The 24,983-nt window shown below is 44.0% G+C and overlaps 1 protein-coding gene across 1 annotated transcript in view; it reads left to right on the top strand.

Annotated features, from left to right (window-relative positions):
* LOC121533433 (ephrin type-B receptor 1) overlaps nt 1–24,983 on the top strand; it is a 204,028-nt gene that overhangs the window by 140,037 nt on the left and 39,008 nt on the right. The window contains exon 5 of the mRNA XM_041839371.2: nt 6,488–6,823. Within this exon, the coding sequence (XP_041695305.1) occupies nt 6,488–6,823 (336 nt within the window). The remainder of the gene's footprint in view (nt 1–6,487; nt 6,824–24,983) is intronic.

Here is a 24,983-nt window from a genome sequence, read left to right as displayed (position 1 = left end):
GAAAAAGAGATATCGCGGAAGGAGATCGGGGTGCCTGGTAAGGAGCCGGTGACGAGTGGCTAATCTGCCTTTGCCATCGGTACTATTGGCCAACTTACAATCGCTTGATAATAAAGTGGATGAACTGCAAGCACGTATATCCTACCAACGGGATATTAAAAACTGTAATATTTTATGTTTCACCGAGTCATGGCTGAACGAAGACATTAATAACATACAGCTGGCTGGTTATACACTGTATCGAAAGGATAGAACAGCAGCCTCTGGTAAGTGGTGGCAGTCTATGTATATTTGTAAACAACAGCTGGTGCACGATATCTAAAGAAGTCTCGAGGTTTTGCTCGCCTGATAAGCTGTAGACCACACTATCTACCAAGAGAGTTTTCATCTATATTCTTTATAGCTGTCTATTTACCACCACAAACCGATGCTGGCACTAAGAGCGCACTCAGTGAACTGTATACGGCCATAAGCAAACAGGAAAACGCTCATCCAGAGGCGGTGCTCCTAGTGGCCGGGGACTTTAATGCAGGGAAACTTAAATCCGTTTTACCTAATTTCTACCAGCATGTTTGATGTGCAACCAGAGGGGAAAAAACTCTAGACCACCTTTACTCCACACACAAGAGACGCGTACAAAGCTCTCCCTCGCCCTCCATTTGGCAAATTTGACCATAATTCTATCCTTCTGTTTCCTGTTTACAAGCAAAAACTAAAGCAGGAAGCACCAGTGACTCAGTCAATATAAAAGTGGTCAGATGAAGCAGATGCTAAGCTACAGGACTGTTTTGCTAGCACAGACTGGAATATGTTCCGGGATTCTTCCGATGGCATTGAGGAGTACACCACATCAGTCACTGGCTTCATCAATAAGTGCATCGATGACGTCGTCCCCACAATGACTGTACGTACATATCCCAACCAGAAGCCATGGATTACAGGCAACATCCGCACTGAGCTTTCAAGGAGCTGGACTCGAACCCAGAAGCTTATAAGAAATCCCGCTATGCCCTCCGACGAACCATCAAACAGGCAAAGCGTCAATACAGGACTAAGATCGAATCATCCTACACCGGCTCCGACGCTCGTCGGATGTGGCAGGGATTGCAAACTATTACAGACTACAAAGGGAAGCACATCCGCGAGCTGCCCAGTGACACGAGCCTACCAGACGAGCTAAATTACTTCTATGCTTGCTTCGAAGGCAAGTAACACTGAAACATGCATGAGAGCATCAGCTATTCCGGACGACGGTGTGATCACGCTCTCCATAGCCGATGTGAGTAAGACCTTTAAACAGGTCAACATTCACAAGGCCGCAGGGCCAGACGGATTATCAGGACGTGTATTCCGAGCATGCGCTGACCAACTGGCAAGTGTCTTCACTGACATTTTCAACCTCTCCCTGTCTGAGTCTGTAATTCCAACATGTTTCAAGCAGACCACCATAGTCCCTGTGCCCAAGAACACTAAGGTAACCTGCCTAAATGACTACTGACCTGTAGCACTCACGTCTGTAGCCATGAAGTGCTTTGAAAGGCTGGTCATGGCTCACATCAACACTATTATCCCAGAAACCCTAGACCCACTCCAATTTGCATACCGCCCCAACAAATCCACAGATGATGCAATCTCTATTGCGCTCCACACTGCCCTTTCACAACTGGACAAAAGGAACACCTATGTGAGAATGCTATTCATTGACTACAGCTCAGCGTTCAACACCATAGTGCCCTCAAAGCTCATCACTAAGCTAGGACCCTGAGACTAAACACCTCCCTCTGCAACTGGATCCAGGACTTCCTGACATGCCGCCCCCAGATGTTAAGGGTAGGTAACAACACATCCGCCACGCTGATCTTCAACACGGGGGTCCCTCAGGGGTGCATGCTCAGTCCCCTCCTGTACTCCCTATTCACTCATGACTGCATGGCCAGGCACGACTCCAACACCACCATTAAGTTTGCCAATGACACAACAGTGGAAGGCCTGATCACAGACAACGAGACAGCCTATAGGGAGGAGGTCAGAGACCTGGCCGTGTGGTGCCAGGACAACAACCTCTCCCTCAACGTGATCAAGACAAAGGAGATGATTGTGGACTACAGGAAAAAGAAGAAGACCGAGCACGCCCCCATTCTCATCGACAGGGCTGTAGTGGAGCAGGTTGAGAGCTTCAAGTTCCTTGGTGTCCACATCACCAACAAACTAACATGGTCCAAGCACACCAAGACAGTCGTGAAGACGGCACGACAAAACCTATTCTCCCTAAGGAGACTGAAAAGATTTGGCATGGGTCCTCAGATCCTCAAAAAGTTCTACATCTGCACCATCGAGAGCATCCTGACTGGTTGCATCACTGCCTGGTATGGCAACTGCTCGGCCTCCGACCGCAAGGCACTCCAGAGGGTAGTGCGTACGGCCCAGTACATCACTGGGGCCAAGCTTCCTGCCATCCAGGACCTCTATACGAGGCGGTGTCAGAGGAAGGCCCTAAAAATTGTCAAAGACTCCAGCCACCCTAGTCATAGACTGTTCTCTCTGCTACCGCACGGCAAGCAGTACCGGAACGCCAAGTCTAGGTACAAGAGGCTTCTTAACAGCTTCTACCCCCAAGCCATAAGACTCCTGAACATCTAATCAAATGGCTACCCAGACTATTTGCATTGCCCCTCCCCCACCTATTTTACGCTGCTGCTACTCTCTGTTTATTATCTATGCATAGTCACTTTAAAAACACTACCTACATGTACATATTACCCCAATTACCTTGACTACCTGTACCCCCGCACATTGACTCGGTACCGGTACCCCCTGTATATAACCTCACTATTGTTATTTTACTGCTGCTCTTTAATTCTTTGTTACTTTTATTTCGTATTATTTTATATTGTATTTTGTGTGTGATTTTTTTTGGTATTCTTTCTTAAAACTGCATTGTTGGTTAAGGGCTTGTAAGTAAGCATTTCACTGTAAGGTCTACACCTGTTGTATTCGGCGCATGTGACAAATACAATTTGATTTGATTTGATTTGTTATGTGAATTGTGAACCGAGTTATCCCAGCTAAAATAATTTCAAATTAGAGATGGCCACACATGGCAATCAACACCTACTTACAGTCATATCAAGATACATCCACATCTGCAGTGAGGGAAAAAAGTATTTGATCCCCTGCTGATTTTGTACGTTTGCCCACTGTCAAAGACATGATCAGTCTATAATTTTAATGGTAGGTTTATTTGAACAGCGAGAGACAGAATAACAACAACAAAAATCCAGAAAAACGCATGTCAAAAATGTTATAAATCGATTTGCATTTTAATGAGGGAAATAAGTATTTGACCCCTCTGCAAAACATGACTTAGTACTTGGTGAAAAAACCCTGCAATCACAGAGGTCAGGCATTTCTTGTAGTTGGCCACCAGGTTTGCACACATCTCAGGAGGGATTTTGTCCCACTCCTCTTTGCAGATCTTCTCCAAGACATTAAAGTTTTGAGGCTACTCGAACCTTCAGCTCCCTCCACAGATTTTCTATGGGATTAAGGTCTGGAGACTGGCTAGGCCACTCCAGGACCTTCATGTGCTTCTTCTTGAGCCACTCCTTTGTTGCCTTGGCCATGTGTTTTGGGTCATTATCATGCTGGAATACCCATCCACGACCCATTTTCAATGCCCTGGCTGAGGGAAGGAGGTTCTCACCTAAGATTTGACGGTACATGGCCCCGTCCATCGTCCCTTTGATGCGGTGAAGTTGTCCTGTCCCCTTAGCAGAAAAACAGCCCCATCTCCATGTTTGCCGGTGGGGATGGTGTTCTTGGGGTCATAGGCAGCATTCCTCCTCCTCCAAACACGGCGAGTTGAGTTGATGCCAAAGAGCTCGATTTTGGTCTCATCTGACCTCAACACTTTCACCCAGTTCTCCTCTGAATCATTCAGCTGTTCATTGGCAAACTTCAGACGGGCCTGTATATGTGCTTTCTTGAGCAGGGGGACCTTGCTGGCACTGCAGGATTTCAGTCCTTCACGGCGTAGTGTGTTACCAATTGTTTTCTTGGTGACTATGGTCCCAGCTGCCTTGAGATCATTGATAAGATCCTCCCGTGTAGTTCTGAGCTGATTCCTCACCGTTCTCATGATCATTGCAACTCCACAAGGTGAGATCTTGCATGGAGCCCCAGGTCGAGGGAGATTGACAGTTCTTTTGTGTTTCTTCCATTTGCGAATAATCGCACCAACTGTTGTCACCTTCTCACCAAGCTGCTTGGCGATGGTCTTGTAGCCCATTCCAGCCTTGTGTAGGTCTACAATCTTGTCCCTGACATCCTTGGAGAGCTCTTTGGTCTTGGCCATTGTGGAGAGTTTGGAATCTGATTGATTGATTGCTTCTGTGGACAGGTGTAGTTTATACAGGTAACAAGCTGAGATTATGAGCACTCCCTTTAAGAGTGTGCTCCTAATCTCAGCTCGTTACCTGTATAAAAGACACCTGGGAGCCAGAAATCTTTCTGATTGAGAGGGGGTTAAATACTTATTTCCCTCATTAAAATGCAAATCAATTTATAACATTTTTGACATGCGTTTTTCTGGATATTTTTGTTGTTATTCTGTCTCTCACTGTTCAAATAAACCTACCATTAAAATTATAGACTGATCATTTCTTTGTCAGTGGGCAAATGTAGAAAATCAGCAGGGGATCAAATACTTTTTTCCCTCACTGTACATAATTAAATGTATAAACAAACAGTAAGCAATGTATGCTCATACATTGCAGAGTTCACAAGAGATCTGTACATATGGCTCTGGTTCACTGTGAGTTATGAGTTATCATAATGTATGGGCTTTTTGAAACCTCCATGCTGCCTCAAACAGCATCTTAATGACATGCATTGGTATATGTATATGGAGAAAGCTATAGGCTCGGTTCTCCTCCTGGGAGAAGCTGATGTTGATGTGTACAAGATCTCCTGAATCCTGCCTGTCGCCCCTCCCTTGGCTAGTCTACTGCTGGCTACTGTAGAGTTGCTGTGTAGAGCACGGCCTCTCTTCTCCCCAGCAGCTGACAATTAGGCAACTGGAGGAGTCCTCAGACTCACACTGCTGGTTCTGCCCCTCACAGCGAGAGAGACTGTGAGGAGGTGGATCAGAAAGAGAGAGAAATATAAAAGAGGGAATATTGACCAATTTGAACACATTCAGATCACAACTGTGACTTAGGTAGAGGAAAAGGAGAAGAGGGAAAAAAGTGCATCAGAGAGAAAGCTGTGTGTACAGGACATGGGCAACCGCTACCAGAAAGGCATATGTTAAATTAGTCAGCCAACCCAATCATCTGTCACCTCTTGATTCACTGGTCGAATGGTCAAATCACTACTGAAGATTGGAGCACCACAGTGATTGTTGTTCCTTTGTGAAATTGTAAACACACACAACAATCAACTATTGTGAAGGTAATCTTGCAAGTTTTGAGAAGCATACAGCCACCATAGCGAAATGTGTGCATAGAAACATGAATGGCAAAAAAATCAGATAATTTTGACTCAAACACAGAGATAGAAACGGTGCACAACAAAACCCAAAGTCCCTAGCAGGGATCACAGAGCCAGTCAGTTCAGATGAAAGGAAAACGTGAAATGTAGGGAAAATGTTTTCAGTGGAGAGATAGAGACCAGTATGTGTGAATGTTGATGAGCAGGAGGATATTGTGTAGGAGGTTGGTTGGAGGGGGTGATTGAGTGGTGTAATTTCTGCTTCCATGATGTGCTCTGTCATGTTAATGGTATTGTAACACTGTTGCAACACGTCAACATCAAAAACACATGGGCTAAATGGCAGCTGCATGACGTGTAATAACAATCAGTAGCGGATCATTTCAGCTAAACGAAGAGCCATACATAGATATATACTATATATCTCTGACGAAATGTAATGCACATTATGTATTTGCCAACATTACAGATGACTAGTAAAACAGTCGGAGTACATTATGTATGTGTGTGTGTGTGTACATTTTCTGACTGAAATGAGCAGTTGTCTTCAGCGCTATAGGGTGATTCCTTGCGAAACTAGATTTTCACGACATTTAATCCATAGAAGGGTAATTTGGAGGAAGGATTGTTGACATACATTTGACATTTGTATCTTAAAGCATAATTGAGAAATAATTAATTGAAGTTGGAATATTTATGACATTTTGGCCTTACCCAGGCTTCCTTTAAGACTCCAAAGGACCGTTCATGGTCTTTTTTCATTCTTTTTTCATGAGGAATCACCCTAAACATTTACATCTGAATTATAATCATTGTTGATCACTATGGTTGATCCTAATATCGCTTTCACATCAGAGTGCAGTGTCTTATTGCAGTGTCATATTACAGTTTTTGTAGGTTGTGGAAACAGTGCTACAGTACAAACCTGCCTAGAGACACCATACTACATACTGTTCAGTATATTAATGTCTGCATTGCATTCCCTGTCCTTTTACAGGTGTCCCCTCTGGTCCCAGGAACGTCATCTCCATCGTCAATGAGACCTCGGTGATCCTGGAGTGGCACCCGCCTAGGGAGACTGGCGCCCGCGATGATGTCACCTACAACATCGTGTGCAGGAAGTGCCGTGCGGACCGGCCGTTGTGCTCCCACTGTGATGACAACGTGGAGTATGTGCCCAGGCAGCAGGGTCTGACGGAGACCAGGGTGTTCATCAGTAACCTGTGGGCCCACACCCCCTACGCCTTTGAGATACACGCTATCAATGGAGTCACCAACAAGAGCCCCTACCCTGCCCAGCACGTGTCCATCAACATCACTACCAACCAGGCTGGTCAGTGGCATTGTACAGCACAATGCTTTGTGTCTCACAACATGCTTTAAAATAGATGTTAATGTACAGGCATTCACAACATGTATTTTTCAGTGGTATACAACTCAAGGTAACTGCAACAAAAAGGTGTGAGGCAGTCTAATGGTCTACAGTCAAGCTTTAGCCCTATACTGTATACAATACATTTTCTCTGTCCTTTAATAAGATGGATGTTCTTGATAGCCGTCTTGTATTCAGACTGAAAGCCCTCCTCACTCATCAACAGAATGAGTCAACAGACTTAACAGAATCCTGTACATTTACATTTTTACATTTTACATTTTAGTCATTTAGTAGACGCTCTTATCCAGAGCGACTTACAGTTAGTGAGTGCATACATTGTTTTTATTTTTTATCTTTTCATACTGGCCCCCCATGGGAATCGAACCCACAACCCTGGCATTGCAAACGCCATCCCTGCCGGCCATTCCATCCCCTACCCTGGACGACGCTGGGCCAATTGTGCGCCGCCCCATGGGTCTCCCGGTCGCGGCCGGCTACGACAGAGCCTGGATTGGCTGCATAGTACATTACTATTGATCGGCAGCAATTAAATCCCAAGGTTACATTCTTGTGATTTTTTTCATGTTCCTATTTGTCCATAAGTGAACCTGTTTCACCTGTTGCTGTTAGGTGGGTTTCTATTGAACAGCCTCCCCTGGCAACCATTATAGAGCTTTGTTCTGGGAATCAATGCCTCAAGGCTTATATTTATCTTCTAAATGATGAATGCTATTGCACAACAACACATCAGCGCTACTGGCATTTTTTGTTTTTTAAACATGAGACATTCTAGAACCAAAGGCAAGGCTTTTGATCTTTTGTCAAGACTTCACTTCAGCTGTTTTGGATTATTCGTTACGACTTCAATATTCAAGCATCACAGATTGATTTATTAGTTGTATGTCTCTCACAATACAGACACCACCATTCAGGAGGTAGAATTCAATGTAAGTCATGCAATGTATCTTTCTATCGCTTTATTTTGGTATTGAAAAATCATATGGACTTGATCATTTCATTTCACAAGTCCTTCCACTTTTAAATATGGCGTCTATCAGAATCTGTCAAACTTCTGTAGGTTGGTGTATTGAAGTGTAATACATGAAGGAGATATTGTTTCATTGGGAAGCCATTCTAGTACTCAGTGGTCCTGTCATACGGTATTTTCCATGGGTAACGCCAGGCCAGCCAATGATGCCTCTCCCTCCAGACATAGGACTCGTTGTTAGGAAGACTTGAAAAAGTTTTCTTGAAAAGGATTCTAATCATGACTCTCTCCAGTGCTCCACTGTGAATGTTCCTGGAGGGACATCAAGATTGTATCTTACGCTGCTATATTGCTTTCACTTAAATGGAACCATGGTTACTGAGCTAACATCGTGTTCAGTCGCATTCAATTAGAATCATGTGTTGAACCAAACAACAGGCTATAGAGAACACCTGGAGTCTACAGTGCCTTCAGAAAGTATTCACACCCCTTGACCTTTTCCACATTTTGTTGTGTTACAGCCTGAATTTAAAATGGATTAAATTGAGATTTCTTGTCACTGGCCTAAATACAATACCCCATAATGTCAAGGTGGAATTATGTTTTTAGACATTTTACAACTTAATTAAAAATGAAAAGCTGAAATGTCTTGAGTCAATAAGTATTCAACCCCTTTGTTATGGTGAAGTTAATTCAAATCAAATCAAATTGTATTAGTCAATGCAAATAGTCCGGGTAGCCATTTGATTAACTGTTCAGCAGTTTTACGGCTTTGGGGTAGAAGCTGTTAAGGAGCCTTTTGGTCCCAGACTTGGCGCTCCGGTACCGCTTGCCATGCGGTAGCTGAGAGAACAGTCTATGACTTGGGTGGCTCTAGCCTTCGTCTGACACCGCCTGGCATAGAGATCCTGGATGGCAGGAAGCTCGGCCCAAGTGAAGTACTGGGCCATACGCACTACCCTCTGTAGCGCCTTGCGGTTGGATGCCGAGCAGTCAGATGCCGAGCAGTTGCCATACCAAGTGGCGATGCAACCAGTCAGGATGCTCATCGATAGTGCAGCTGTATAACTTTTTGAGGATCTGAGGTCTCATACCAAATATTTTCAGCCTCCTGAGGGGGAATAGGCGTTGTCGTACCCTCTTCACGACTGTCTTGCTGTGTTTGGACCAGGATAGGTCCTTAGTGATGTGGACACCAAGGAACTTGAAGCTCTCCACCCGCTCCACTACAGCCCCGTCGATGTGAATGGGGACGTGCTTGGCCCGCCTTTTCCTGTAGTCCACAATCAGCTCCTTTGTCTTGCTGACGTTGAGGTCAGTTCTCTGACCTCCTCCCTATAGGCTGTCTCATCGTCGTCTGTGATCAGGCCTACCACCGTTGTGTCGTCGACTAACTTAATGATGGTGTTGGAGTCATGCGTGGCCACACAGTCGTGGGTGAACAGGGAGTACGATCACTGTTAGAATGGCGCCGGAGGAGATGGCTGCCGTTTTACGGGCTCCTAACCAATTGTGCTATTGTGTGTGTTCTTTTGCGTTATTTGTAACTTATTTTGTACATAATGTTTCTGCCACCGTCTCTTATGACCGAAAAGAGCTTCTGGATATCAGGACAGCGATTACTCACCTCGTACTGGACGAAGATTTTTACTTCAACGAGTCGGACACAAAGGATTCTCTTCAAACACCCGACAAGGCCCAAATCCCCGTCATTTGCATGAGAAAGAGACTGAGATATCAGGGACGTAGATCAGGGTGCCTTGTAAATATCCGACAGCGAGTGGGTAATCTGCCTCTATCATCAGTCCTATTAGCCAACGTACAATCATTGGATAACAAAATAGACGAACTACGATCACAGATATCCCACCAACGGGACATTAAAAACTGTAATATCTTATGTTTCACCGAGTCATGGCTGAACGACGACATGGATGACATACAGCTGGTGGGATATATGCTGCATCGGCAAGATAGAACAGCTGCCTCCAGTAAGACAAGGGGTGGCCGTCTGTGTATATTTGTAAACAACAGCTGGTGCACGAAATCTAATATTAAGGAAGTCTCAAGGTTTTGCTCGCCTGAGGTAGAGTATCTCATGATAAGCTGTAGACCACACTATTTACCAAGAGAGTTTTCATATGTATTTTTCGTAGCTGTCTATTTACCACCACAAACCGATACTGGCACTAAGACCGCACTCAATGAGCTGTATAAGGCCATAAGCAAACAGGAAAATGCTCATCCAGAGGCGGCGCTCCTAGTGGCCGGGGACTTTAATGCAGGGAAACTTAAATCCGTTTTACCTCATTTCTACCAGCATGTTAAATGTGCAACCAGAGGAAAACAAACTCTAGACCACCTTTACTCCACACACAGACATGCGTACAAAGCTCTCCCTCACCCTCCATTTGGCAAATCTGACCATAACTCTATCCTCCTGATTCCTGCTTACAAGCAAAAACTAAAGCAGGACACCTACGTGAGAATGCTATTCATTGACTACAGCTCAGCGTTCAACACCATAGTGCCCTCAAAGCTCATCACTAAGCTAAGGACTAAACACCTCCCTCTGCAACTGGACATATCTGCCACACTGATCCTCAACACAGGGGCCCCTCAGGGGTGCATGCTCAGTCCCCTCCTGTACACCCATGACTGCATTTAAGTTTGCCCACGACACAACAGTGGTAGGCCTGATCACCGACAACGATGAGACAGCCTATAGGGAGGAGGTCAGAGACCTGGCCGTGTGGTGCCAGGATAACAACCTCTCCCTCAACGTGATCAAGACAAAGGAGATGATTGTGGACTACAGGAAAAAGAGGACCGAGCACGCCCCCGTTCTCACCGACGGGGCTGTAGTGGAGCAGGTTGAGAGCTTCAAGTTCCTTGGTATCCACATCACCAACAAACTTTCATGGTCCAAACAAACCAAGACAGTCGTGAAGAGGGTACAACAAAGCCCGTTCCTCCTCAGGAGACCGAAAAGATTTGGCATGGGTCCTCAGATCCTCAAAAAGTTCTACATCTGCACCATCGAGAGCATCCTGACTGGTTGCACCACTGCCTGGTATGTCAACTGCTCGGCCTCTGACCGCAATGCACTACAGAGGGTAGTGCGTATGTCCCATTACATCACTGGGGCCAAGCTTCCTGCCATCCAGGACCTCTATACCAGGTGGTGTCAGAGGACGAACCTAAAAATGGTCAAAGACTCCAGCCACCCTAGTCATAGACTGTTGTCTCTGCTACCGCACAGCAAGCGGTACCGGAGCGCCAAGTCTAGGTCCAAAAGGCTCCTTAACAGCTTCTACCCCCAAGCCATAAGACTCCTGAACAGATAATCAAATGGCTATCCGGACTATTTGCGTTGTTCCCCCCCATCCCCTCTTTTACGCTGCTGCTACTCTGTTAATTATTTATGCATAGTCACTTTAACTCCACCTACAGGTACATATTACCTCAATTACCTCGACTAACCTGTGCCCCCTGTATATAGCCTCTGCTGCTCTTTAATTATTTATATTTTTTAGTTATCTATTTTTTACTCAACACTTATTTTTCTTAAAACTGCATTGTTGGTGAAGGACTTGTAAGCATTTCACTGCTGCTCATGTGACAAATACAATTTGATTTGATTTGATTTGACGTTGTCAATGTACTTATTAAAGAAGCCGGTGACTGATGTGATATACTCCTCAATGCCATCGGATGAATCCCGGAACATATTCCAGTCTGTGCTAGCGAAACAGTCCTGTAGCTTAGGATCCACTTCATCGCACCACTTCTGTATTGAGCGTGTCACTGGTACTTCCTGTTTGAGTTTTTGCTTGTAAGCAGGAATCAGGACGATAGGGTTATGGTCAGGTTTGCCAAATGGAGGGCAAGGGAGAGCTTTGTACGTGACTCTGTGTGTGGAGTAAAGGTGATCTATATATTTTTTCCCTCTAGTTGCACATGTGACATGCTGGTAAATATTAGGTAAAACAGATTTCAGTTTTCCTGGATTAAAGTCCCCGGCCACTAGGAGCGCTGCCTCTGGATGAGCATTTTCTTCTTTGCATATGGCCTTATACAGCTCGTTGAGTGCGGTGTTAGTGCCAGGATCGATTTGTGGTGGTAAATAGACAGCTACGAGGAATATAGAGGAAAACTCTCTTGGTAAATAGTTTGGTCTACAGCTTATCTTGATGTACTCTAACTCAGGCGAGCCAAACCTCAAGACTTCCTTAATATTAGAGATTGCGCACCAGCTGTTATTGACAAAGAAACATACACCACCCCCCTGATCTTACCGGAGGCTGCTGTTCTTTCTTGCCGATGCATGGAAAACCCAGCTAACTGTATTTTATCCATGTCCTTGTTTAGCCACGACTCGGTGAAACATAGGATATTACCGTTTTTAATGTCCCGTTGATAGGATAGTCTCGAACCGAGCTCATCGAGTTTATTCTCCAGTGATTGCACGTTCGCCAGTAGAATTACATTTACATTTTAGTCATTTAGCAGACGCGCTTATCCAGAGCGACTTACAGTTAGTGAGTGCATACATTTTTTTCATACTGGCCCCCCTTGGGAATCCAACCCACAACCCTGGCGTTGCAAGCGCCATGCTCTACCATCTGAGCTACACGGGACACCGTGTGAAGGGTAAAGGCGGATTATCCACTTGCCGATGCAGTCTCGCCAGGCATCTGGCTTTGGGCATGGTCCGGGAGGAGCAGTACTGTATATCCTTTGCGTCCGACTCATAAAAAAAAATTCCTCGTCCAGTTCGAGGAGAGTAATCGCTGTTCTGATGTCCTGAAGCTCTTTTCGGTCATAAGAAACGATGGCGGAAACATTATGTACAAAAAAATTAAAAAATTAAGCGCAAAGAAACTACACAAAATAGCACAATTGGTCAGGAACCCGTAAAACGGCGGCCATCACCTCCGGCGCCATTCTCATGAATGGCAAGCCTAGATAAGTTCAGGAGTAAAAATGTGCTTAACAATAAGTTGCATGGACATTTAGCGTTAATGATTACCTCATCTCTGTACCCCACACATACAATTATTTGTAAGGTCCCTCAGTCGAGCAGTGAATTTCAAACACAGATTCAACCACAAAGACCAGTGAGGCTTTCCAAAAAATGGCACTTATTGGCAGACATTGAATATCCCTTTGACCATGGTGAAGTTATTAATTACACTTTGGATGGTGTATCAATACACCCAGTCACTACAAAGATACAGGCGTCCTTCCTAACTCAGTTGCCAAAGAGAACGGAAACCACTCAGTGATGTCACTATGAGGCCAATGATGACTTTAAAACAGTTACAGAGTTTAATGGCTGTGAAATGAGAAAACTGAGGATGGATCAACAACATTGTAGTTACTCCACAATACTAAAGTAAATGAAAGAGTGAAAAGAAGGAAGCTTTTACAGAATACAAATATTCCAAAACATGCATCTTGTTTGCAATAAGGCACTAAAGTAAAATTGCAAAAAATGTGACAAAGAAATTAACTCTATGTCCTGAATACAAAGTGTTATGTTTGGGGCAACACATCACTGAGTACCACTCTTCATATTGTCAAGCATGGTGGTGGCTGCTTGTCATCGGCAAGGACTAGTGAGTTATTTAGGATAAAACGAAACGGAATAGAGCTAAGCACAGGCAGAATCCTAGAGGAAAACCTGGTTCAGTCTGCTTTCCAACAGACACTGGGAGACAAATTCACCTTTCAGCAGGATAAGAACCTAAAATGCAAGGTCAAATATACACAAGTTGCTTACCAAGACAACATTGAATATTTCTGAGTGGCCTAGTTACAGTTTTGACTTAAATCGGCTTGAAAATCTATGGCAAGACTTGAAAATGGCTGTCCTACAATGGTCAATAACAAACTTGACAGAGATTGAATAATGTTTTAAAGAATAATTTGCAAATATTGTACTATCCAGGTGTGCAAAGCTCTTAGAGACTCACAGCTGTAATCGCTGCCAAAGGTGATTCTAACATGTATTCACTCAGTGGTGTGAATACTTATGCAAATGAGATATTTAATTTTCAATAAATTAGCAAAAATGTCATTTTTGTCATTATGGGGTATTGTGTGTAGATCGGTGAGAATGAAAATATTTTTATCCATTTTGAATTCAGGCTGTAACACAACAAAATGTACAGTAAGTCAAGGGGTATGAATACTTTCTGAACATTGGCTTGTAGAAACAGGATTCAAGCGGACAGATTTAATGCCTGGCCAAAATGGAACGTTCTATGCCGTTTGTGATTAATTTGATCACTTCACATTAGAGGAAAGCGGGGGAAATGAGAACGTAAATGGCATTTATTAACTAGTAGAGTTAATAGACCCCATCATCTTGCGTGACAAGGTAAGTGCTCGACTTGACAGATGGATAAAGATAAATAAATAGATACACCAAATAGCCAATGCCATTGTCTTTTGTAAAAACGGCTGCAGTGGTAATGAGTAAGCTTTTAATTTCACTTCAGAAAACTGGTCAGAGCCATTGTGTTGTTGCCAGGTAATTGGGCCATTTCAGCTGTCCCTGAGAAGAAGCATTTTATGTCATGGCTCTGTAGGGAAATATCTGTCATATGTTTAGAATAGAAGAAGGAGTTGAGAAGCAATGGAGGAGATGGGTATTTAGATAGTTACCTTAAAGCTAGAATCCTTAGTTGCTGCATCCATTTTTGGATGTATAAATGAATGATATATACCCATTGATTCTTGAAGAATATAACTTATAAATGCCTCATGAGCTTAGTTCAACTGTCGTACCACATCAGAACTGAAAATATAAGCTTGGTTTACTTCAAAGTGTAAACATCTTAGGTGTAAACAAACACTGTATAGCCTTTCTCCAGCCCCATCCCATAGCTTTTTAGCAAAACAGTGGCGGGACCACGGGGCGAACGCTTTGTTATTGTTTCAATTAAGGATTCTAGCTGAATGAGTTGGCTAGATCAGGGTTTTTCAACCGGGGTCCGTGGACCCCTAGAGCTACTGCTGGGGGTCAGCAAAAATTTTTAAATACTTGATTATTCTGTACATAATGTTTCTGCCATCGTCTCTTATAACCAAAAAGAGCTTCTGGATATCAGGACAGCGATTACTCACCTCGTATTGGACGAAGATTTTTTCTTCAACAAGTCGGACGCGAAGGATATCCTACAGACATCCGACAAGGCCCAAATCCCTGTCATTCGCATGAGAAAGAGACAGAGATATCGTGGACGTAGGTCGAGGTGCCTTGTAAGGATCCGATGGCGAGTGAGTAAACTGCCTCTTCCATCAATCCTATTAGCCAATGTTCAATCATTTGAGAATAAATTAGATGACCTAAGATTACGGTTATCCTACCAACAGGACATTAAAAACTGTAATATATTATGTTTCACCGAGTCGTGGCTGAACGCCGACATGGACAACATACAGCTAGCGGGCTATACGCTACATCGGCAGGATAGAACGGCTGACTCCGGTAAGACAAGGGGTGGCGGTCTGTGTATATTTGTAAACAACAGCTGGTGCACAAAATCAAATACTAAGAACGTCTCAAGGTTTTGCTCGCCTGAGTTAGAGTATCTTATGATAAGCTGTAGACCACACTATTTACCAAGAGAGTTTTCATCTATATTTTTCATAGCTGTCTATTTACCACCACAAACCAATGCTGGCATTAAGATTGCACTGAATGAGCTGTATAAGGCCATAAGTGAACAGGAAAACACTAATCCAGAGGCAGCGCTCCTAGTGGCCGGGGACTTTAATGCAGGGAAACTTAAATCAGTTCTACCTAATTTCTACCAGCATGTTAAATGTGCAACTAGAGGAAAAAAAACTCTAGACCACCTTTACTCCACACACAGAGACTCATACAAAGCTCTCCCTCGCCCTCCATTTGGCAAATCTGACCATAACTCTATCCTCCTGATTCCTGCTTACAAGCAAAAACTAAAGCAGGAAGCACCAGTGACTCGGTTAATAAAAAAGTGGTCAGATGACGCAGATGCTAAGCTACAGGACTGTTTTGCTAGCACAGACTGGAACATGTTCCGGGATTCTTCAGATAGCATTGAGGAGTACACCACATCAGTCACTGGCTTCATCAATAAATGCATCGATGACGTCATCCCTACAGTGACCGTATGTACATACCCCAACCAGAAGCCATGGATTACAGGCAACATGCGCACTGAGCTAAAGGGTAGAGCTGCCGCTTTCAAGGAGAGGGACTCTAACCCGGACGCTTATAAGAAATCCTGCTATGCCCTCTGACGAACCTTCAAACAGGCAAAGAGTCAGTAGAGGACTAAGATTGAATCGTACTACACCAGCTCTGACCCTCGTCGGATGTGGCAGGGCTTGAAAACTATTACAGACTACAAAGGGAAGCACAGCCGCGAGCTGCCCAGTGACACAAGACTTCCAGATGAGCTAAACCACTTCTATGCTCGCTTCGAGGGAAGCAACACTGAAGCATGCATGAGAGCACCAGCTGTTCCGGATGACTCTGTGATCACGCTCTCCGTAGCCAATGTGAGTAAGACTTTTAAGCAGGTCAACATTCACAAGGCTGCAGGGCCAGACGGATTACCAGGACGTGTACTCTGAGCATGTGCTGACCAACTGGCAAGTGTCTTCACTGACATTTTCAACATGTCCCTGACTGAGTCTGTAATACCAACATGTTTCAAGCAGACCACCATAGTCCCTGTGCCCAAGGACACTAAGATAACCTGCCTAAATGACTACCGACCCGTAGCACTGACGTCTGTAGCCATGAAGTGCTTTGAAAGGCTGGTCATGGCTCACATCAACACCATTATCCCAGAAACCCTAGACCCACTCCAATTTGCATACCGCCCCAACAGATCCACATATGATGCAATCTCTATTGCACTCCACACTGCCCTTTCCCACCTGGACAAGAGGAACACCTACGTGAGAATGCTATTCATTGACTACAGCTCAGCATTCAACACCATAGTGCCCTCAAAGCTCATCACTAAGCTAAGGATCCTGGGACTAAACACCTCCCTCTGCAACTGGATCCTGGACTTCCTGACGGGCCACCCCCAGGTGGTAAGGGTAGGTAACAACACATCTGCCACACTGATCCTCAACACGGGGCCCCTCAGGGGTGCGTGCTCAGTCCCCTCCTGTACTCCCTGTTCACCCATGACTGCATGGCCAGGCACGATTCCAACACCATCATTAAGTTTGCCGACGACACAACAGTGGTAGGCCTGATCACCGACAACGATGAGACAGCCTATAGGGAGGAGGTCAGAGACCTGGCCGTGTGGTGCCAGGATAACAACGTCTCCCTCAACGTGACCAAGACAAAGGAGATGATTGTGGACTACAGGAAAAAAAAGAGGACTGAGCATGCCCCCATTCTCATCAATGGGGCTGTAGTGGAACAGGTTGAGAGCTTCAAGTTCCTTGGTGTCCACATCACCAACGAACTATCATGGTCCAAACACACCAAGACAGTCATGAAGAGGGCACGACAAAGCCTATTCCCCCTCAGGAGACTGAAAAGATTTGGAATGGGTCCTCAGATCCTCAAAAGATTCTACAGCTGCACCATCGAGAGCATCCTGACTGGTTGCATCACCGCCTGGTATGGCAACTGCTCGGCCTCCGACTGCAATGCACTACAGAGGGTAGAGCGTACGGCCCAGTACATCACTGGGGCCAAGCTTCCTGCCATTCAGGACCTCTATACCAGGCGGTGTCAGAGGAAGGCCCTCAAAATTGTCAAAGACTCCAGCCACCCTAGTCATAGACTGTTCTCTCTGCTACCGCACGGCAAGCGGTACCGGAATGCCAAGTCTAGGTCCAAAGGACTTCTCAACAGCTTTTACCCCCAAGCCATAAGACTCCTGAACAGCTAATCATGGCTACCCAGACTATTTGCACTTACCCCCCACCCCTACCCCATCTTTTTACGCTTCTTCTACTCTGTTAATGATTTATGTATAGTCACTTTAACTCTACCCACATGTACATATTACCTCAACTACCTCAACTAGCCGGTGCCCCCGCACATTGACTCTGCACCGGTACCCCCCTGTATATATAGCCTCCCTACTGTTATTTTATTTTACTTCTGCTCTTTTTTCTCAACACTTTTTTTGTTGTTGTTTTATTTTACTTTTTTATTAAAAATTAAATGCATTGTTGGTTAAGGGCTGTAAGTAAGCATTTCACTGTAATGTCTACACCTGTTGTATTTGGCGCATGTGGCCAATAAAATTTGATTTGATTTGATAAGACAAGACATGGATTTTTTCTTTTGCTAACTTATGATGGGGGTCCCTGGGTCACCAATTTGCCTGGGATGGGTCGCTGGGCAAGATAAGGTTGGAAGCTCCCTGGGCTATATTGAAAGGGTAATGGTGTGAGTGGACACCACTGTCCTTTTGGAGGAGTCACAGGGGATGGGAGATTGGTTGAAATAGTGCCACCCCGACGGTTCAGAGTAAAGGAAATCTCTGTTGAGGAGAGAGTTAGTTGTGGTTCAGTGAAGGGACCATTAGACCTTATTCAGGCTGGAGTGACAGAGCTGACAGGAACCCTGATTGATGCACCACTCTGTAACTCCTCTCCTCTCAGACACAGTGGTGTGTATTCTCATGCATACCTGATTTACCACCAACCAAAGATCAGCTTACTTCTTAGAACGTTTCAGTTAAATGTAAAATATGGTATTACACATTAATTTACCATTGCCTTTTACGGTTTATGCATTCTCAACTGTAGGGAATAATGTCTGAGAAAGTCTTTAGGAGAGTGAGTCAGTGGGAGCCTTGAATTCAAACAGAGGTGCAGATTTAATGGCATGAAATAAATCAGCTAATGTGGGCAACATATTAACATTTACACTCCTACAGTGAGGGAAAAAAGTATTTGATCCCCTGCTGATTTTGTACGTTTGCCCACTGACAAAGACATGATCAGTCTATAATTTGAATGGTAGGTTTATTTGAACAGTGAGAGACAGAATAACAACACAAAAATCCAGAAAAATGCATGTCAAAAATGTTATAAATTGATTTGCATTTTAATTAGGGAAATAAGTATTTGACCCCTCTGCAAAACATTACTTAGTACTTGGTGGCAAAACCCTTGTTGGCAATCACAGAGGTCAGACGTTTCTTGTAGTTGGCCACCAGGTTTGCACACATCTCAGGAGGGATTTTGTCCCACTCCTCTTTGCAGATCTTCACCAAGTCATTAAGGTTTCGAGGCTGACGTTTGGCAACTCGAACCTTCAGCTCCCTCCACAGATGTTCTGTGGGATTAAGGTCTGGAGACTGGCTAGGCCACTCCAGGACCTTAATGTGCTTCTTCTTGAGCCACTCCTTTGTTGCCTTGGCCGTGTTTTTGGGTCATTGTCATGCTGGAATACCCATCCACGACCCATTTTCAATGCCCTGGCTGAGGGAAGGAGGTTCTCACCCAAGATTTGACGGTACATGGCCCCGTCCATCGTCCCTTTGATGCGGTGAAGTTGTCCTGTCCCCTTAGCAGAAAAACACCCCCAAAGCATAATGTTTCCACCTCCATGTTTGACGGTGGGGATGGTGTTCCTGGGGTCATAGGCAGCCTTCCTCCTCCTCCAAACACGGCGAGTTGAGTTGATGCCAAAGAGCTCGATTTTGGTCTCATCTGACCACAACACTTTCACCCAGTTCTCCTCTGAATCATTCAGATGTTCATTGGCAAACTTCAGACGGGCCTGTATATGTGCTTTCTTGAGCAGGGGGACCTTGCAGGCGCTGCAGGATTTCAGTCCTTCACGGTGTAGTCTGTTACCAATTGTTTTCTTGGTGACTATGGTCCCAGCTGCCTTGAGATCATTGACAAGATCCTCCCGTGTAGTTCTGGGCTGATTCCTCACCGTTCTCATGATCATTGCAACTCCACGAGGTGAGATCTTGCATGGAGCCCCAGGCCGAGGGAGATTCACAGTTCTTTTGTGTTTCTTCCATTTGCGAATAATCGCACCAACTGTTGTCACCTTCTCACCAAGCTGCTTGGCGATGGTCTTGTAGCCCATTCCAGCCTTGTGTAGGTCTACAATCTTGTCCCTGACATCCTTGGAGAGCTCTTTGGTCTTGGCCATGGTGGAGAGTTTGGAATCTGATTGATTGATTGCTTCTGTGGACAGGTGTCTTTTATACAGGTAACAAGCTGAGATTAGGAGCACTCCCTTAAGAATGTAAATTATTATATAAAATTCTTGCTACCAATAGAATGTTATTTATATAGGGGATACAATCTTCCCAGCTCTGCAGATTTTGCTGTGAAGAGACAGAATCATTAGATCATTTGTTTTGGTTCCGTCCATTTGTAGCTTGTTTTTGGACAGGTCCAGGAATGACTAAAGGATTGCAATATTTACCTGAAGCTAACCTTGCAGATAGCATTACTGGGTGATCTGAAAAGTCATAGTCAATCGATCAATAATATAATAATACTTTTAGCAAAAATGTTTATTTTTAATTCACAATCTGTAGAAACAATGAGAATAGAAAGGTTCAGAACTTGTGTAAAACATCACAGTACAGTTGAAATATATATGGCAAATAGAAATCCTATATGGATGGTGTTAAGAGATAGATGGGAGGTGTTGAATGGAGTTGAAGGATGGGACTAATAACAACTAACAACAAATAATAACAAGATAACTAATAATGTACGCATACTGTGTCCATATTAAGTATATAGGTTGTATGTTGGGAGCTTTTGGGAAAGAGCACAGTTAGAAAGATATGGCATATAGAAGCAAACCGGATGGACATCATGAAAATGATCGGAGAGGTTGAGAGTAGAAGAAGTTCAGGAGAAAAAAACAAACAAAATATAATTATTGTAAAATTGACTGTGTCCATAAAATGTAGATAGTAAGTATAAGCTGGAAGTAGAGGCCTAAGCATTGTTGTTCACTAATTTACCCCAAGTAGGGAAAGGATGGCGGGGTTGAAAAGTAATAAAGGGGAGTATATATATATAAAAACATGGGGGATTGGAAGTGATGCAGACAATTACATTAATGGAAGTTACAATCAATTTTTTTTTTTAAAGAAGTGTGCTCCTAATCTCAGCTCGTTACCTGTATAAAAGACACCTGGGAGCCAGAAATATTTCTGATTGAGAGGGGATCAAATACTTATTTCCCTCATTAAAATGCAAATCAATTTATAACATTTTTGACATGCGTTTTTCTGGATTTTTTTCATAAAGACTAGTAAATCTTGTCAATTTGTAGAGAGATACTTTGTTCTTTGTTCCATCAGTGGGCACTTTGAGAGTATTTGGATCCATCAGACAGACTCTTGAATTCCGAAGCTGAAAATCTGTCATAGGTCTTTCACAAACTGTACTAATCATTGAACAGCTTCAGACGCTTACTCATAGACATTGCTTGCTACAGTAGTAAAACTGCTTTTCAATTTCTCATGGAATATATTTTCCTGCCGTTTTTAATCTGTGAAGATTCAGAATCACTGCATCAGCTAGTCCCATCCTCCCATGTCACCAGTATTTTGCAGAGTCATAGGGGTCAGTACTTTCTTAATACAGCTCATTCACCCATGACACCATTAGCAGCATACCACCCTACATCCCACTGCTGGCTTGCCTCTGAAGCTAAGCAGGGTTGGTCCTGTTCGGTCCCTGGATGGGAGACCAGATGCTGCTGGAAGTGGTGTTGGAGGGCCAGTAGGTCTAAAAAAAAAGATCCCAATGCCCCAGGGCAGTGATTGGGGACATTGCCCTTGTAGTGGGCCATCTTTCGGATGGGACGTTAAATGGGTATCCTGACTCTCTGTGGTCACTAAAAGATCCCATGGCACTTATCGTAAGAGTAGGGGTGTTAACCCCGGTGCCCTGGCTAAATTCCCAATCTGGCCCATACCATCATGGCCACCTACTCATCCCCAGCTTCCAATTGGCTCATTCATCCCCCCTCCTCTCCCCTGTAACTATTCCCCAGGTCGTTGCTGTAAATGAGAATGTGTTCTCTGACAACTTACCTGGTAAAATAAGGGTAACATTTTTGGGGGGATGAGACAGGAAACGCTTGCAGTGACTGTATTCTTTGCCACCATTTACACATAAGTAAACACCTCAGGAAAATATGGAATAAAATCAAGGTACAAGTATAGCTACAGTAGCCACTGGCAGTTAGCTATATTTAATATCTTATCACAGAAAGCCATGCTCTTGTGTTTTGGTCAGTTTGTCTCCTGTGCCCTATCAGGACATTTGGAAATTGCATCTGAACCAACGTCTGGTAAATAAGAAAACAAGAAACAGATGGAAATATTGCACTAGGCAAGATGACAGGCTATGTCTGGCTATCAGGAGGACTATCTGTCTCTGTGTGAGGGATCCCTGATGCTTCACACTTCCTCTGCCTGAGTAGAGGCGTTATCTAGAGCTATAAAACATTCACACAGAGAGAGAGGGAGAGCGAGAGAGACAGAACAATGCATTCAGAAAGAAAATACAGAGAAAGAAGGACAAAAACAAATTGTAGTACGACCAAAATACTTTCAATTCATGTTGTTTTGATCCAAATTGGTAAAGGAAATGGGGACATCCTCAACATTACATTAATCGTTGGCCTTAATGAGACTTTCCTAATGATGAAGCCTATCTGACAAAAAGGTAACATTGTTTTGTCTGATATATGAAGAACTATCTTTGTACTTTTCCTCCAAAAACAAACTCTGCCTTATTCTTGTGGGAAGCGGTCTTGGGATATGGAGATCCTGCTTCTGTGGGACATTCTTACCTTATGAGGGTGCTCAGGAGATTGGAACTCTGACAGTTTTACCACCCTATCTTGCTTGTTCAAATCCTCCTCTACACATTTCTCTCCTTGTAAATCCACACACATCTTGGAGACATAAAAATAGCAACACGCTGAGGCAGGCCTTTGAGAGCTCTGCTAGTTTACCTCGGCCAATTAAAATGGATCGGTTACAGGAAGCCCAATATTTCAAAAATGATGATGAAGACCTCAATGTCACTGTAGTAACTTAACATCGGCCTCACTCAGTGTCATTGTTTATGGAGATTTTGGAGTCCTTTTTTTGTCAGGGGCAACATCGTATTGATAGTTTCAGCATGACAATCAGAAAAAAAACATGCATTGTAAGTATTAGCAACAAACTATTGAATTTCACGGCTTGCCAGTGGAGGTTGAGGCAGTTAACAGCAGTTGAAAGAGCAACAACCCAGACGCATGTCTTTTTATGTCAGGGATGCGTCACCACACTTAGTAGAGGAAATGTCAGATGGCTTTTTTGTAGAGTTTTTAAATATCCGCTTTGGGGCTGTAACTCAGACAGCCATAATTCTGAGCTGAGCATGAAGTCTAGTCTAGCGTGGCAGATTTATTTTCTTAGAGAACTGACAGTGTTTTTTCTTCCTCTCTGATTTGGCTCCTAATTCACTCAGCCTAGTGCCAGCCACAGTCATAGAGGATAGGGAACACACAGACACACACAGCACACACACTCTCACACACGCACACACACACACACACACACACACACACACACGTTTGTTTTACTATCCTTGTGGGGACCAAACAATTGATTCCCATTCAATATCCTATTTTCCCTAACCCTTAACCTAACCCAACCTTAACCCCTAACCCTAAGTCCTAACCCTAACCCTACCCCTTAACCTAACCCTAACTTTAACCCTAAACCCCTAAACCTAACCCTACTCCTAACCCTAAACCTCAAACCCTAACCCTAATTCTAAACCTAACCCTAATTGTAACCCTAGACCTAACCCCTAAGCCTAAAATAGCCTTTTTCCTTGTGGGGACCGGTGAAATACCCCCACAGTTTCCTTGTGGGGACCGGTGAAATACCCCCACATTTTCCTTGTGGGGACCGGTGAAATACCCCCACATTTTCCTTGTGGAGACCGGTGAAATACCCCCACAGTTTCCTTGTAGTACAACCACACACACATGCACACACACAGTATATATTGCATTACTTGTCATAGTAATAGGGTTTGGCCTGAATCGTTCACCCCTCACCATAAACCCTGTGTGCTCCAAAAATATAAAACATTTGTGTTAGGGAGATTCCAATCCACTTAGCTAGAGTTTCACTCACTAAAATCTAGCACCATATCTCATATTCCAAAAACCAAATCAGCAAATGAAATAAAAAATGAATTGAATTGAATAGAATAAAAATCAGGCCATTTGAGGCAAGGAAAGCAGCACATTTGAAACGGTCTGAATGATAGGATGTGCTGGGGGCCTGTAGACTGCTGCCTCACTGCTAGCCAGGCTCAGCGTAATTGATAACGTGGCGCAAAGCTGGAGCAGCGGTGCGTGAAAGAAAGCCAGAGAGCCTCCTCTCGCTGACTGATGACTATCCACGCTTCTATCAGCCAGAGCAGCAGTGCACAGACAGCCGCTCAACATTACCAACTCTCCCTGCCGCTGCTACAGTAAGGATGCTCAGTCACATAGAACTGTCGGGCTGTAAGACAAACATACAAACAGATACACCATTAAGTGTAATAATGCTTTGGGGGTAATATCCTACACTCCTCTCTCCATCCCTGGTCTAGGGCTTGCTGTCGTGCCCTCCACCCTCCCTGGGTTAAGATGATGGGTTGTTGGAGATGGTGGCCTGGGGGATTATGGTGGTAGCAGAGAGAGAGGGAGGAAATTGAATGGGCTGAGGTTTAATTCATAAAACATGTAATGGGCATTTCAACTTTATTTCTGTCTGTAAGGGGAAAGGAGGGCTACAAATCAAATGTGCTATAAAGTGAGCTCAGTTCGATGCCAAATAATTGTTGTAATAGAAATACTATGACCAAGGATACCTCAGTACTGCTTAAAGGAATGGTATGACGACATCATAAATCTGTAGTGTTTCCTAAGAGATTTAAAAGCCATTAAATTAAATGGGACTCTTCAGTCAAGCATGTTCTTTCTTCCTATCAAGGAAAAAAGATTCAAAGCTTCATACAGTTTCAGCACAGAAGGCCTTTATTTCATAACATTGATCAAACATGTAGGATGGTTGCAATACTAAAGAGTACTAAGGAAGC

Source organism: Coregonus clupeaformis, chromosome 20 (assembly GCF_020615455.1).
Source record: "Coregonus clupeaformis isolate EN_2021a chromosome 20, ASM2061545v1, whole genome shotgun sequence".
NCBI classification, from domain to species: domain Eukaryota; kingdom Metazoa; phylum Chordata; class Actinopteri; order Salmoniformes; family Salmonidae; genus Coregonus; species Coregonus clupeaformis.
Note: the sequence above shows the minus strand (reverse complement) of the source record. Positions and strands in the feature narration are given on the sequence as shown.